This window comes from Zalophus californianus, chromosome 2, assembly GCF_009762305.2.
Source record: "Zalophus californianus isolate mZalCal1 chromosome 2, mZalCal1.pri.v2, whole genome shotgun sequence".
Lineage (NCBI taxonomy): Eukaryota > Metazoa > Chordata > Mammalia > Carnivora > Otariidae > Zalophus > Zalophus californianus.
Genome location: NC_045596.1, coordinates 187,528,730 through 187,544,930, shown reverse-complemented (window position 1 = coordinate 187,544,930; position 16,201 = coordinate 187,528,730). Strand labels below are relative to the sequence as shown.

The following is a 16,201-nucleotide window of genomic DNA, read 5'->3' as shown; positions in this document are numbered from 1 at the left end:
TAAGCCTGAGAGTGTAATCAGAGTGTTTGTCTGGAACTGGACATTGAGAGATGCAGGCCCGGGTATAAAATGAAGTCAGTCTGAGGGGCAATTGGGGGGCAGAATGGAAACGCTGAAAATCAAGGTCTAAACAGAAGCCCAAAGCCTGAGTGTTTATCAAAGCAGCAGTAGAGCAGAGTATTTCTAGGTCTAGATGGCAGATGATTAACTGAAGTTCCCGTGATAGGTAATTCATTTCAGAACTACATTTGTTTGATAGTTTCAGGGGTACCTAGAGGAAAAGGCATGAACATAGTCACAAAAGAACTAGCATAGAAGTCAGGTACCTAATTACTAAATTAGACTAATGCTAGGTCACAGTGACCTGGTTTGCTATGTACGAGGGGCTCCTGTTATCTCCCTATTTTGTGTTGTATAGTTGGACATTCCTTCCATCTTTCTTTCATCCCTTAGATATTGATAGCTGTAGAATCTATCTTTGTCCCTCTGTTCACTCTATCCATAACCTTGATTATCATCCACTCTCAAGTCATCAACACATAGATGGTAATCAAAGTCTTAAGTCCTCGTCTTCAGCCAAGATTGCCCTCCTTGACCCATACAGCCAACTGCCTATTAAACATTCCCACATAGATACTTCAAACTCAGCATTCCTAGACCAGATGCCTCATTTTCCCCCTAAACTTGCCCTTTCTCCTGTCATACGTGTATCAGTGAGTAGTATCCATCATCTACCCAACTGCCCAAGTGGAAATGTTGGTGTCATCTCTGAGCTCTATTTTCTCTCAGCTTATTCATTCATTTAGTCAGCTGGCTGGAGTGATCTGATTATACCACTAATGTGCCTCACACCCTTCCAGGATTGCTCATTGCCTTCAGGAAAATGTCCAGATGTCTTAGTTTGTACAGAGGCCCACAGAGGTCCACTAGCCTTCTCTCTCATCACCTGACCCTTGTATTGTAAACCTTGACGGTGTTCTGTTTTGTTGTAATGCAAGCACCTGACTTAAGCTTTGATTGCTGAGGCATCCATTTCAAAGACAGCTATCTCAATAAACACCAGGCAGCCACACGCCACCCACTGAGGCTCTTTAGATTCAGAAATCTTGATTGATAAATGACCTTTTGGACCTCTTGTTTTGGCTTCCTTGCTTTAAATTCCTCCTTTTTTTTTTTTTTTAAGATTTTATTTATTTATTTGACAGAGAGAGAGAGACCGCGCGAGAGAGGGAACGCAAGTAGGGGGAGTGGGAGAGGGAGAAGCAGGCCTCCCGCCAAGCAGGACCCCGGGATCGTGACCTGAGCCAGAGGCAAACGCTTAATGACTGAGCCACCCAGGCGCCCCTAAATTCCTGCTCTTATGTTTTAAATTCACCAATAAGGCGTGAGCCCAGGAAACTCTAGGGCTACACCCTCAACCCCAATGAAAGCAAAACCCCCTGCCCATGCATGCGCTCCCTACCCCAGAGCTTGCTGTGTGGTCCCAGGTATGCAGTGTAATTTTCAGGTCTTAGAAGTAACAAACCTCAATTTTTTTTCCAAGTTTCCTGATGGTTGTTACAGAGGGGCCTCTTGCAGTCATAATGAGAGCCACAAGGGCCAGTCCTGGTACAAAATAGGCCTCTCCCTCTGTCCTTTACTTAGCTCCTGCCGGGGCTGCATTTTCTCTTGTCCGTGGGCCTTTGCACTTTTTGATGCTGCTGTCTGAAAAGACACACTCCAGTTACCTGGCCTGTGGAGACTCAGTGTAGATATCGTCAAATGAGGAGCCATTTCTGTCACGTCCCGAACCCTAAGACCCAGGGCAGCGTTTCGTCTGGGTTGCGGAGAGCCCAGGGCTTCTCGCTTCCAAGCATTCGGCTCTTGCTGAGGTAGTTTTCTGTGTTGTTGTTGTTCTGTCTTCTTTACTTCCGTGCTACTTAATGTTTTAGGGCAGGGACAGTTTCTTACTCACTTTTCATTTCCAGAGCTTGGCACATAATGGTATCTTTATCAATAGTATTAGTGATGGCGCAGACTGAAAGAGCCGTAAAATGCAAGCAGGCATTTGATGAGGACGCGCTGAATCAAAGACTCCTAGGTGGGCTCTAGGACCAGGCTCTCCACTTTGCAGAGTTTTAAGCAAGATATTTCTTTGATTCTGTTCACTCCTCATAGTCTGCTCTACGGCTCCTTGCCTACAAGGCTAAACCTTGAGATTGGTTGCTTGGGAAGATGGGAGAGTAGCAATGTGTCGGGTAATTGGCAGTCTCTGCTACAGATGTCTTCTGAAAGCAGATGACATTCAAGCTGCCTTTAAATCCGATTCCCTCGCAGAAACAAAGTAAGAAAGGCTTTACTGGCAGAACGGCATGCACAGAAGTATGGAGACAGAAGTTTGAGGCTAACCTGGGGGTGCAGGGGTAGAGGGCGGCCGAAACTTCCTTCCTCCAGAATTAGGAACTGCCAGGACCGGAGGTGCAGAGATGACGAAATTAGTCCAAGATTTCCCCTTCAGTTTCTGTCCTTCCATGTATGTCTTGGTGACATTTCTAGCGCCCATTGTCAGCCTTCCAGAAAATCGAATTAGAGTAAGCGTAAGCGATCAGAGAATGTTTGCAAAATATGTAAATTTGATCTGCCTAAGATACACCTCTGCCAGCCTGCAGTAGGACCTGAAATTCCTGGGATTGATTGATTCGTTTGAGTTGTTCCCAGCCAGTGAAATGCCTGTCCCCACATTAATGATGAGGGCGAGGCTGGTGAGAATGGGGGAGGGAAGTAGAAAGCAGAGTTTGCTGGAAGCCTGTGTTAGACTTCATGCTGCTGATACTGTCATTGTTGTGTCCTGGCCACGTTAGCTCCCTGCCAGAGGTTAGAGGGCCCCCTGGCCTGCAGAGCGCTACCTTCCCAGGTGATTCTGCAGCCCTGCCTTCACTTCTCGCACTGGCTCCAGTCAAGTAGATGTAATTTTACATTTCCGGAAACATTAACCTTATCAGTTTATGTTCGTATTGCTTTGTTGTCCTGTGCTACATCATGATTTCTTTTTACTCAGTATCTACCCTCAGTTCCCTCATTCCAGATTTAATCATGCCTGTATATCACTGCAAGGATCACACGCTTTTGCTTTCATTTTGATGTATAGTGTTTTATGAGCTACTGGGTTTGTTTCATTGAGCAGAGAGTAATTAATTTGGAGAGAGAATTTTGAATTTAGAGCATGTGTATTTAAAAGTTTAAGCTGTCTGGTAAATAAAGTGACAAACCCAGACAATAGCAGTCTTAGAAATTAAAATCAGGTTTCTCTGACAACACGGCGTTTCTCCAGTATTGTTCTATATGAAGCAACTTAACCAAATTCTCGCTTGATTTTATGGTATAGATAATACATGAGAGTTAAAGAAGTTCTGGATTGTCGTATCATCTTTTCTTGGTAAAGACAGGACCTCTAGTAGTTAGAGCTCATAGAGTTAAGTGTTGAAATGCAGTACACGTATTTAATTGCTTGCAATCTGGGCTTCACTTATGATGCCACAGCCCATCTGGTGACCGATGAGAGGTGAAGCAGGAGGAGCAACAGTTGCGGAGGTGATGGCTGTGAATGTCAGGGCGCCCAGCGCGTATTCTGACAGGCAAAGGAGTGAGAAGCAGCTCTGGAGAACTTTGCTGACATCCTGACTCAAGTGTTAATGTGCATTATCTCGGCAGCACTGTTGATGCATATAAATCTTTCATGCTTTAACCCATTAATTGTCAAGATAAGTTCTGCTCAATTTATATTAATAAAAGTGGTGCTCTCAGGGCGCCCGGGTGGGTGGTTCAGGTCGTGATCTGGGGTCCTGGGATCGAGCCCTGAGGTGTCAGGCTCCCTGCTCAGCGGGGAGTCTGCTTCTCTCTTGCCCCCTCACCCCAGCTCATGGTCTCTCTCGCTCTGCTGTCTCTCTCTAAAATAAATAAAATACTTAAAAATAAGAATAAAAAAATAAAAGTGGTGCTCTCTTGGTGACAGTACGTTAGGGTCAAGCTCATACTAGCAACATTGACACATCTTCTCAAACCAACTTTCCTTTCTAAGATGATTTATTTACTTATTTTTAATTTTTAGAATGGAATAAAATAATTTATTTTAAAATAACAGTAATTAGAGAATCTTGCAGGTCAGGTCACTGGGCAGTTGTCTTTTTCTTTTCTTCAAATTTTTTATTTAAATTCTAGTTAGTTAACATATAGTGTAATATTGGTTTCAGGAGAATTTAGTGATTGATTCATCACTTACATACAACACCCAGTACTCATCACAAGTGCCCTCCTTAACACCCATCACCCATCTAGCCCATCGCCCACCCACCTCCCTCCATCAACCCTCAGTTTGTTCTCTGTTGTTAAGAGTCTCTTATGTTTGGTTCCCAGCCTCTTTTTTTTTTTCCCTTTCCCATATGTTCATCTGTTTTGTTTCTTAAATTCCACATATGAGTGAAATCGTATGGTATTTGTCTTTCTCTGATAGACTTATTTCGCCTAGCACAATATACTCTAGGTCCATCCATTCATTGCAAATGGCAAGATTTCATTCTTTTTAATGGCGCGTGCACCACATCTTTATCCATTCATCAGACAATGGACACTTGGGCTCTTTCTATAGTTGGCTATTGTTGATAATGCTGCTGTAAACATTGGGGTGCATGTACCCCTTCGAATCTGCATTTTTGTATCCTCTGGGTAAATACCTAGTAGTACAGTCGCTGAGTCATAGGGTTTTCTATTTTTAACTTTTTGAGGAACCTCCATACTGTTTTCCAGAGTGGCTGCCCAGTTTGCATTCCCACCAACAGTGTAAGAGGGTCCCCTTTTCTCCAAATCCTCGCCAACATCTGTCGTTTCCTGGCTTGTTAATTTTAGCCATTCTGACTGATGTGAGGTGGTATCTCATTGTGGTTTTGATTTGTACTTCCCTGATGATGACTCATGTAGAGCATCTTTTCATAGGTCTTTTAGCTATCTGGATATCGTTTTTGGAAAAATGTTTGTTCATCTACCCATTTCTTAACTGGGTTATTTCTTTTTGTTTTTTAAAGATTTATTGTTTTGAGAGTGAGAGAGAGATTGGGGGGAGGAGCAGAGGGAGAAAATACTCAAGCAGACTCCCCACTGAGCACGGAGCCTGACAAGGGGCTCAATCCCAAGACTCTGAGATCATGACCTGAGTCAAAACCAAGAGCTAGATGCTCAACCAACTGAGCCACGCAGGTGCCCCTGGATTACTTATTTTTTGGATACTGAGTTTGATAAGTTCTTTATAGACTTTGGATACTAACTAACCCTTTATCGGATATGTCATTTGCAAATATCTTCTCCCATTCCATAGGCTGCCTTTTAGTTTTGCTGATTGTTTCCTTCACTGTACGGAAGCTTTTTATCTTGACGTCCCAATAGTTCATTTTCACTTTTATTTCCTTGCCTCCAGCAACGTGTGGTAAGAATTTGCTACAGCTGAGGTCGCAGAGGTTGCTGCCTTTGTTCTCGAACTCTAGGATTTTGATGGTTTCCTGCCTCACATTTAGGTTGTTCATTCATTTTGAATTTATTTTTGTGTATGGTGTAAGGAAGTGGCCTGGTTTCATTCTTTGGTTTTCATTCTTTGACATGTTGCTGTCCAGTTTCCCAGCACCATTTGTTGAAGAGACTATCTTTTTTCCATTGGATATTCTTTCCTGCTTTGTCAAAGATGAGTGGACCATATAGTTGTGGGTCCATTTCTGGGTTTCCTATTCTGCTCCATTGATCTGTGTTTTTGTGCCAGTACCGTACTGTTTTAATGACTACAGCTTTGTAATAGAGCTGGAAGTCTAGAATCGTGAAGCCTCCAGCTTTGGTTTTCTTTTTCAGGATCACTTTGGCTATTTTGGGGCGTTTTGTGGTTCCATACAAATTTTAGGATTGTTTTTTCTAGCTCCGTGAAAAATGCTGGTGTTATTGGGCGCCTGGGTGGCTCAGATGGTTAAGCGTCTGCCTTTGGCTCAGGTCATGATCCCAGGGTCCTGGGATCGGGTCCCGCGTCGGGCTCCCTGCTCCTTGGGAGCCTGCTTCTCCCTCTGCCTCTCTCTCTCTCTCTCTCTGTCTTTCATGAATAAATAAATAAAATCTTTAAAAAAAAAATGCTGGTGTTATTTTGATAGGGATTGCATTAAATATGTAGATTGCTTTGGGTGGTACAGACATTTTAACAATGTTTGTTCTTCCAATCCATGAACGTGGAATGTTTTTCAGTTTCTTTGTGTCCTCTTCAATTTCTCTGATAAGTACTCTATAGTTTTCAAAATACAGGTCTTTCACCTCTTTAGTTAGGTTTGTTCCTAGGTATCTTACTGTTTTTGATGCAATTGTAAATGAGATTGATTCCTTGATTTCTGTTTCTGCTGCTTCATTACTGGTGTATAGAAATGCAACTGATTTCTGTACGTTGATTATATCCTGTGACTTTGCTGAATTCATGTCTTAGTTCTAGCAGTTTTTTGGTGGAATTTTTTTTTTAAGTAGGCTGCATGCCCAGTGTGGAGCCCAATGCAGGGCTTGAACTCTCGACCCTGAGATCAACACCTGAGCTGAGATTAGGAGTTGGACACTTAACCGACTGAGCCCCCCAGGTGCCCCTAGTGGAGTCTTTGATGATATTTATTTTAAGTGACACCAAGCTACCCTGTCAGTGGGAATTGGGAAAAATAAAAGATTGCACAAGAGGAAGGAAGTAACAGAAGTATGTTACAGTTTGTAATAACAACTCAGTTTTAAAACCAGAAGTCAAAAAAAGAAGCCTTACTGAATAAAGTTGTCATGTGTAGATTTGTGCCTAGATCTTGAGTTACAGTTTGTGGAAAAGAATTAGATTAATCATAATATTTTTTCTTCTAGGTAATTTTGTGAGAAAAATTTTGCAGCCTGCTTTTCACTTAATTGCCAGTGAAGATGATGATAGTATTTCAGAGAGCATGGGCCACGGATTTTCCCATTTTCCTGAAACGCCAGTTAAACAAGGAATTTCCTTTAGCAAAATGTCCTCAGATAGAGATAGAGGAGAGAGCCAGACGCAGAATTCAAAGGAACGGGGGAGGCTGGGGTCAGCTGAGCAAAGCAGTCCTGACCTATCATTTTTAGTTGTGAAGAATAACACAGGAGAAAAGCATCTTTTTGTGGACCTCGGTAAGTAAGGTTGCCAGCTCTGTTAGACTGTCTTTGTGTTCCTCCCTGAGCGACCCATCAGTGCCCATCCGTCACTTTGCTTGAGGATTCTTGCTGCCACCACTGGTCCACAGGGACCGTGGAATCACTAGCAGAACGTTACCCATGAGCTAGGGTGCCAGCACACGGCGAGGCTTCTGCCCAGAGATCTGAGAGCGGCCCCTGCGGGACCGAGGCCCCAGGCTGCCCTGAGTTCCAAAAGAGAATCGTTGGAGCTGTCACTTCCCCTGAAGCGTCCAGAGGATTTGTGTCACGGGAGTCCTGACGGGGGCCAGTTGGACCAGTGTTCTCCAGTACTAGTGACAGCTTTTAGGAGATGAAATACATGTTAAAAACAGATACAGTATAAAAATGGTACTTTTATGTGGCAAAATAAGGCCAGTGGTCTCTTCATTCAAGAGCACTGCAGCGAGTGGCTGGAGTCCTTTCGTCAGCTCTTTGCCTATCCTCATGCTGGGGCTTCTTCACATGTGCTCTCTTCCACCCTCCTTGCTTCTGGTCCATGGACCTGAGGATGTATGAAGCACTGGGCAAGATGGAACCTGGTTAGGTAACACATAGGCCACCCAGGACCTCTAATTCATCCGGCTCCAATCTGGTGAACTAAACCTCATTTTTTAAGAATTTTAAGTAGGCTTCACGCCCAGCACAGGGCCCAGCGCGGGGCCTGAACTCACGAAGCTGAGATCAAGAGTCGGATGCCCGACTGACGGAGCCACCCAGGTGCCCCTAAACCTCATTTTATTTTTTGCTGTGGTTCTAGCTTGTGGTTTGAAAGCCATTAAGAGCGCATTTTGCCATTGAGTGTTAGAGCAACTGCGAAGGTTTCAGTGTCTAGAGGCTGAAGGAAACTAGGTTTAACTCAGAGGCAGGATTATCAAGCCAACCGGGCCAAGAGTAGGGAAGTGTTCCTACTGTATTATATACCTTCCTAGCTAGCTACCCTGACAACCAGGCACCAGAATTTGGAAATGTAGTCAGAGAAGTGCAGTGCAGGGGTTTGGGTGTGAACAAGCATGAGTTACGAACAGAGGAGCATTCTTCCAAATGACAAGTTGTGTTTTGTTAGCGGAATACCCTCTCCAGGTTGTGCTAACATGCAGTAAACTAGGGAGAAGGCCTAACAGGAAGTGATTCGGGAAGGGGGGCAACAGTAGCTGGTCGCTGTGCTCTACCTCGACCCCAAACAGATACCCCAATTCATGACAGTTAGCCTTAAAAGTTAGTCTATTGGACTAGCAAGGAAATTTCCATGATATGCTTGAAAGAAAGATTTTAAGAGTATACCCAGAATTATTTACGTACCAAAAAGGGACATTCCTTAAGGCATCTTTTGAAGAGGTCAGAGATTTAATAGTACACACCAAAAGTTGTTTTTAAAGATTTTATTTTTTTAAAGTAATTTCTACACCCAACCTTGGGCACAAACTCACAACCCGAGATCATGAGTCGCATGCTGTACTGACTGAGCCAGCCGGGCGCCCCACAGGCCAAAATTTTTTGAGGAACCTTTTTATTGAAGTATAACAATTCAGACTGAAATAGGAGTAATTTGTGAGTGTACAGGTCAATGAATTATCACAAGGTGAACATACCCTTGTCACCACATCACCCTAGATGAGAAATAGAAGATTATCAGGATCCCAGAACCTCTTCCATGTTTCTCCAGTGAGTGCTCTTCCACCTCCCTACAGGTGATGGCTAATCCATCCTCTAACACCGTAGATTAGTTTTGCCTATTTCTGAACTGTTTATCATTGGAATCATACAGTATTTATGGCTTGCTTTTTCACTCTCTTAATGGTTTCCTTGATGAATAAAAGTAACTTTAAATAGTAGTAGTCTAATTTATCAACGTTTTCCTCTTAGTGTTTCTTGTATCTTGTTAAATCTTTATCCCCAAATTATGAAGATACTCTCCTTCTTATCTTCTAGAAGACTTATTTTTTTTTTACCTTTTATATTTAGATCTATAATCCACTTGGAATGGATTTTTTACCTATTGTGTGAAGAGGAGTCAAGATTCATTTTTTTTTCTGTACGAATATCCATTTGTCTCAACGCTGTTTGTTGAAATAACTGTCCTTTTCCTAAAAGGACATCTTTGTCATAAGTCAAGTGTCTGTATATGTTTGGTCTTTTTCTGGATTATGTTCTGTTCCATTGTTACATAGATCTCCTTTTGTGCCAATACCATTACTGTCTCAATATAGGCTTTATTTTTTAAGTCTTCTCTCCAGTAGGAGAAGTTCACCGAGTTTGTTCTTGGGAATTTCTTGGCTGTTCTTGACCATTTGCACTTCCATTTAAATTTTAGAATCAACTCGTCAGGTTGCACGTACACACACGTACACATGCGCATGTGCACTCTGTTAGAATTTTGATTTAGTTTGCATTGAACCTAGAGATCAACTTGGAATTGACATTTTTATAATATTTAGTGTTCCATTTCATGCGCATGCTTTGTCATTCCACTAACATAGATGTTCTCTAACTTCTCTCAATGTTTTATAATTTCCTAAACAGAGAACTTGTGTATCTTTTGTTAGATTTATTCTTGGTATTTGGGTTGTTGTTTTTTGTGGGGTTTTTTTTTTTTTTTTTTGGCTTAAACAACAAACATTTACTTCTCACAGTTGTGGAGGATAGAAGTGCAAGATCAGGGTACCAGCATGGGTGGATTCTCATGAAGTCCCTGTCCTGGTTTACAGTTCATGGTCTTCTCATTGTATGCTCACATAGTGGGGAGAGAGCAATATTGATTTTTTTGATGGCTCCCTTCTTTGGGATTTTGGCACCAGAAATACTCACTGCCTTGGAAGCTCTTTAATAGTCTCAAACTTTTTTTCCTAATTGATTTGCCCAGCTTTTCTATTTATTTACAATAGGTGGGTTACCCCCAAGTAATCTCGTCTCATTTTCTGTTTCTGCATGTGGCATTCTTCCATACCAACTCCACTTTATCTTAATTTATATATTGCTTTTGTTTACAACTGATAGAAGATAATAACTTTTTTCATTTTTATTTTTGTTTACATGAAGGTGAGGTTTTTTTCCGCCTTCATTTTTTTATTGAGGTATAATTGACATACCACCTAACATTAGTTTCGGATGAACAACATAATGATCTGTTATTTGTAGATACTGCAAAATGATCACCACAGTAACTCTAATTAGCATCCATCACCGTACATAGTTACAGAATTTTTTTCTTATGAGAATTTCTAAGATGTACTCTCTTAGCAACTTTCAAACATGCAGTACAGTGTTATTAACTGTATTTGCCGTGCTGTACATCACATCCCCACGACCTACATGTGTTATAACTGAAGCTTGTGTTTTTTGACTCCCTTTACCCATTGGCCCACCCCCACCTCCCCACCTCAAGCAACCACCAGTCTGTTCTCTGTATTTATTGGCTTGGGTTGTTTTTTTATTTTAATTTTTAGATTCTCTATATAAGTGATACAGTATTTGTCTTTCCCTGACTTATTTTACTTAGCATAATGCCCGTAAGGTCCATATGTGTTGTCACAAATGGCAGGATTTTTCTCTCTTTTCAATGGTTAAATAATAATTCCATTTTGTGGAGACACATATATTTTTCCAGATTCATTTTCTTTACTCATTCATCCTTTGTTGTAAGTTAATTGAACATACATACTTGATTTATTTCTTTGCTTTCTGTTCTGTTGATCTGAATCTGTTTTTATTGCCAATCCTGTACTGTCTTGGTTACTGTTGCACTGTGATGTAGTTTGAAATCAGGACACATGATGCCTCCAGCTTTGTCCTCCTTTGTCTGGGTAGCTTCAGCCATTCTGGATCTTTTGTAGTTCGTATAAATTTTAGAATTCTTTGTTCAGTTCTGTAAATAATGCCATTGGAATTTTGATAGGGATTGCACTGAATCATAGCTTGCCCTGGGTACATACTATAGGCATTTTAACAATATTCTTCCAGTCCAGGAGCTTGGAATATCTTTCCATTTGTTTGTGTCATTTTCAGTTTCTTTCATCAGTGTCTTTTTTATGGTTTTCTGGGTATAGGTCTTTCACCTCCTTGGTTAGGTTTATTCCTAGGTATGTTATTCTTTCCAATGCAGTTATAAATGAGATTTTTTTTTTTTTAAATGGGATTGTTTCTTAACTTCTTTTTCTGATGGGTTGTTATTATATAGAAATGCAACAGATTTCTGTATTGTTGATTTTGTATCCTCCAACTTCACTGAATTCATTTATTCTAATGGTTTTTTGGTGGAGTCTTTGGGGTTTTCTGCATAGCCATTTCTGTACATAAACATCGGTAAATAGTGACAGTTTCACTTCCTTTCCAGTTTGGATGCCTTTTATTTCTTTTCTTTCTTGCCTACTTGCTCTGGCTAGGACATCCAATACCGTGTTGATAGAAGTGATGAGAGCGGATGTTCTTGCCTTGTTCCTGCTCTTAGAGGAAAAGCTTTCAGCTTTCACCACTGAGTATGATGTTAGCTATGTGTGTGTCACATACAGACTTTATTATGCATGAGCTGTGTTTCCTCTGTGCTCCTTTTGTTGAGAGTTTTGATCATACGTCGATGTTGAATTTTGTCGAATGCCTTTCCAGCATCTATTGAGATGATCATTTGATTTTTATTAAGCCACTTTGCTTTTACGAAAGACTCACATTAGTATGGCTAACAGCTTTTTTCGTAAGAGTGAAAATCCTCTTTGGAATCTTTCAGTTAGTGAACACAGGTAGTAATGTAGATCGTTCATAAAAGTAAAGTGTTGTAACGTGAACTTCCAGAAAGTGGGGGATACCCATATTGTTGAATTTGGTTTGCTGTTATTTTGTTTTCTTTTTTAGTTAGTTATTTTGTTGAGAACTTTTGCGTATGTTCATCGAGGATATTGGCCTGTAATTTTCTTTCTTCTCTATTTATTTTTGGTGTCATAGTAATGCTGGCCATGTAAAGTGAGTTTGGAAGGGTTCCTCCCTCTTCTGTTTTTGGGAATGGTTTGAGACAGAACGTATTCTTCTTCTTTAAATGTTTGGTAGATTCCGCTTTAAAGCTCTCTGCTCCTGGGCTTTTGTTTGTTGGGAGTTTTTTGTTTGTTTGTTTTTTTAAAGATTTTATTTATTTGACAGAGAGAGAGACACAGCGAGAGAGGGAACACAAGCTGGAGTAGTGGGAGAGGGAGAAGCAGGCTCCCCGCGGAGCAGGGAGCCCGATGCGGGGCTCGATCCCAGGACCCCGAGATCATGACCTGAGTCAAAGGCAGACGCTTAATGACTGAGCCACCCACGTGCCCCAGTTGGGAGGTTTTTGATTGCTGATTCAATCTCCTTACAAGTAATTGGTCTATTTTCTATTCATGATTCAGCCTTGGAAGGTTATCTGTTTCTAGGAAGTGGCAGACTTGTTCAGGTTGCCCAATTTGTTGGGTGCAGTTGCTCACAGTTGTTTTCTGTGATGCTTTGTATATCTGTGGTATCAGTTGAAACGTGTTCTCTTTCATTTCTGACCTGATTTTAGTACTCTCTTTTTTTCCTTGGTGAGTCTAGCTAAAGGCTTGTCAGTTTATCTTTTCAAGGAACCAACTCTTGCTTTCATTGATCTTTTCTGTTGTTTTTGAAAGTCTCCATTTCATTTACTTCTGCTCTGATCTTTATTATTTCCTTTCTTCTCCTAACTTTGGGTTTGTTTGCTGTTCTTTTTCTAATTTCTTGAGGTGTAAAGTTGTTTGAGATTTTTCTTGTTTCTTGATATAGGTATTTATCATTATGAACTTCTCTCTTAGAATTGCTTTTGCGGAATCCCATAGGTATAGGTTTGTTGTATTTCTTTCTTTTTTTTTTTTTGTCTCTAGGTATTTATCCCCTTTGATTCCTTCATGACCTGTTTTTTTTTTCAGTAGCACGTTGTTTGATCTCCATATGTTTGTGAATTTTCCAGTTTTCTTTGGATTGATTTCTAATTTAACGGTATTGTGGTCAAAAAGATGCTTCATATGATTTCAATCTCAAATTTGTTAAGCCTTATTTTGTGGCCTAATGTATGATCTATGCTGGAGAATGCTCCATATGCACTTGAGAAGAATGTATTCTGTTGTTTTTGAATGGAATGTCCTGTATATATCTGTTATTTCCATCTGGTCTAATGTGTAGTTTAAGGTTGATGTTTCTTTGTTACTGATTTTCTGTCTGGATGATCTATCCATTGATGTAAGTGGGGGTATTGAAGTCTCCTACTATTGTATTTCTATTTCTCTTGTTAGATCTGTTAATATTTGATTTATGTATTTAGGTGCTCCTATGTTGGTGCCTAAATATTTGTAAGTGCTATATCTTTTTGGATTGACCCCATTGTCATTATGTAATGCCTTTCTTTGTCTCTTACTGCAGTCTTTGTGTTGAAGTATTTTGTCTGAGGAAAGTAGAGCTAGCTACCCCAGCTTTCTTTTGGTGTCCATTTGTGTGGAACATCTTTTTTCCATCCCTTCACTTTCAGTCTGTGTGTGTTCTTGTATCTGAAATGGGAGCATATAGATGGGGCTTGTTTTGTTTTTATCTTTTCAGCTACTCTCTGGCTTTGGATTGGTGAATTTAATCCATTTACAATTATTATTGATCCATATGTGCTTCTAGCCATTTTGTTCATTATTTTCTGGCTGTTTTTTAATTTTTTCTTTTTTTCTACTGCTCTTGCTCACTTCCTTTGTGGTTTGATGAATTCTTTAGTGGCACGCTTACTTTCTAATTATCTTTTGGGTAGCTACTATAGTTTTTTGCTCTGTGGTTACCATGAGGCTTACGGGTAATGACTTACATTCATAGTAGCCTTTTTTAGGTTTACAACAACTTAAGTGTGAACGCATTCAAAGCTGTACATTTTTACGCTCTGCCCCCTCGTTTTACGTTTTGCCTGTCACATTTTACATCTTTTTATCTTGTGCGTCCCTTAGCTTGTTATTATAGTTGCAGTTTTCACTACTTTTGTCTTTTAACCTTTACACTAGCTTCACACTTGATTGATATACCTCTTTAATATATGGTTGCCTTTACCAGTGAGATTTACACTTTTATACGTTTTCTTGTTACTAATTAGCAACTTGCTCTTTGTTTTTTTCCAGCTTAAAGATGTCCCTTTAACATTTCTTGTAAGACCAGTTGAGCGGTAATGAACTTTTTTATCTTGTGCTTGTCTGGAAAACTCTTTATCTGCCCTTCAGTTATGAATGGTAACTTTGTCAGATAGAGTGTTCTTGGTTGGAGGTTTTTTCTTTCAGCACTTTGAATATATCATGCCACTCTCTGTGGCCTGCAACATTTCTGCTGAAAAATGTGCTCATAGTCATATGGGGTCTCCTTGTATGTAATAAGTGATTTTTTTCTTGCTGCCTTTAAGATTCTCTTTTTTTTTTTTTTCTAAACTTTTGGCATTTTATTATAATGTGTCTTGGTGTGGGTCTCTCTGCTGCATTCATTTCATTTGGAACTCGCAGTCCACCCTGGATCTGTATGTCTTTCCTTCCCCAGGTTATTGAGGTTTTCAGTTATTTCTTCAGAGAAGTTTTTTGGCCCTTTCCCCTTCTGGGATTCGTATAATGTAAATGTTAGTCTGCTCAGTGTTGTCTCAGAAGGCCCTTAAGCTATCTTCACTTTGTTTCATTCTTTTCTCTTTCCGCTGCTCTGTTGGGTGAGTTCCTCTGTCCTGTCTTTGAGTTCATTGGTTCTGCTTCGTCTAGTTTGCTGTTGAACCCCTGTAGGGTATTTTTCAGATTGCTTTTTGTATTTTCAGCTCTGTGACTTCTGTTTGCTACTTTCTTACATTTTCTGTCTTTTTGTTGAAGTTCTCACTGTGTTCATCCATTCTGCTCCCAAGTTTGGTGAGTACCTTTATGACCATTACTTTGAACTCTTTATCAGATAAATTATTTATCTCCATTTCATTAAGTTTGCTTAAGAGTTTTATCTTCTTTGTTTGGAATGTAGTCCTCTGTTCCTCATTTTGCTTGACTCTGTTTGTGTGCATTAGATGAAATAGCATCCCCTCCCAGTCTTGAAGGGTTGGCCTTGTGTAGGAGATGAAACTTATCCTTCAACCCAGTCCTAGCTCTTGGCTGTTTCTCAAACTTTTATAATTATCCAGGCAGCCTATTTTATTTTTAAGAGCTCCCAGGTCTTCAGAATATGCCAGGCCCAGTTAATGTCCCAAAGGGGAGGATCTCATTCAGCACCTAGATTCAGGTGATTGGAAGCCAGACCCTCAGGCAGCAGCTTTTAAAGAATGAAAATATGTATAGTCATATGGGACTGCGAGTATAAGTCCCACTGACCCTCACAGCCAGGTAATGTGGAGGTGTCCCGTGGGTGGTAGTCACAAAAATCAGGACTTGATGAGCATATAAGCTCCTTTCTGAGAGATCCTGGTGAGCTATCGTGAGGTAGAAGAGAGCACAAAGATAGCATCCCCTGGCCTACGTTTCCTGAGAGCAGCTCTGGAGCTTCTAGACATGTGCCAAACTTGAAGACCGCCCCTCAGGCCAGAGCTCTAGGACGAGCCATTAGGCCTCCTTCCCAGAACGGCTGGGGGTGCTCCAGTCTGCTGTCTGTGCAGGGCCCTGTGGGTGGGAGCCATCTAAGAACTCTCTCTCTAATGGTTACAGTCTCGTGAGCCCCCCCCGCCGAACCGGAGCCCCCTGGCCACCAGAGCCAGGTGATTGAGGGTTATCTCCTTAGAGGCAGCCCCCAAAAGCAGGTACCCGATGTCAAAACTGGGGCACGAGATGCGTATACAAGTTCCCCTCCGAGAGATGCTGGTGCTGTGAAGCACAGCAAAAGAGAGGATGAAGATACCGCCTGCCCTCCAAGGTCTCAGGAAGGGTCTCCAGTTAGCCCCTAGGTGCGTGTTTAATTAGAAGCCTGCCCCAACAGCTGCACCAATGCTGATAGCTAATGAGCTTCTTAGGCAGAGAGACTGAGCTCCTGGGCCTCTTGC

General features: G+C 41.1%; 1 protein-coding gene across 6 annotated transcripts in view; it reads left to right on the top strand.

Moving 5' to 3' along the window:
* PRIMPOL (primase and DNA directed polymerase) overlaps positions 1-16,201 on the top strand; it is a 58,617-nt gene that overhangs the window by 17,450 nt on the left and 24,966 nt on the right. For 5 of the 6 annotated variants that reach the window (XM_027598386.2, XM_027598391.2, XM_027598390.2 and 2 more), the window contains one exon: positions 6,892-7,179. The exons of the other annotated variant lie outside the window; for it this stretch is intronic. In XM_027598386.2, coding sequence (XP_027454187.2) covers positions 6,892-7,179 — 288 coding nt within the window. The remainder of the gene's footprint in view (positions 1-6,891; positions 7,180-16,201) is intronic. 6 annotated transcript variants of the gene reach the window in all.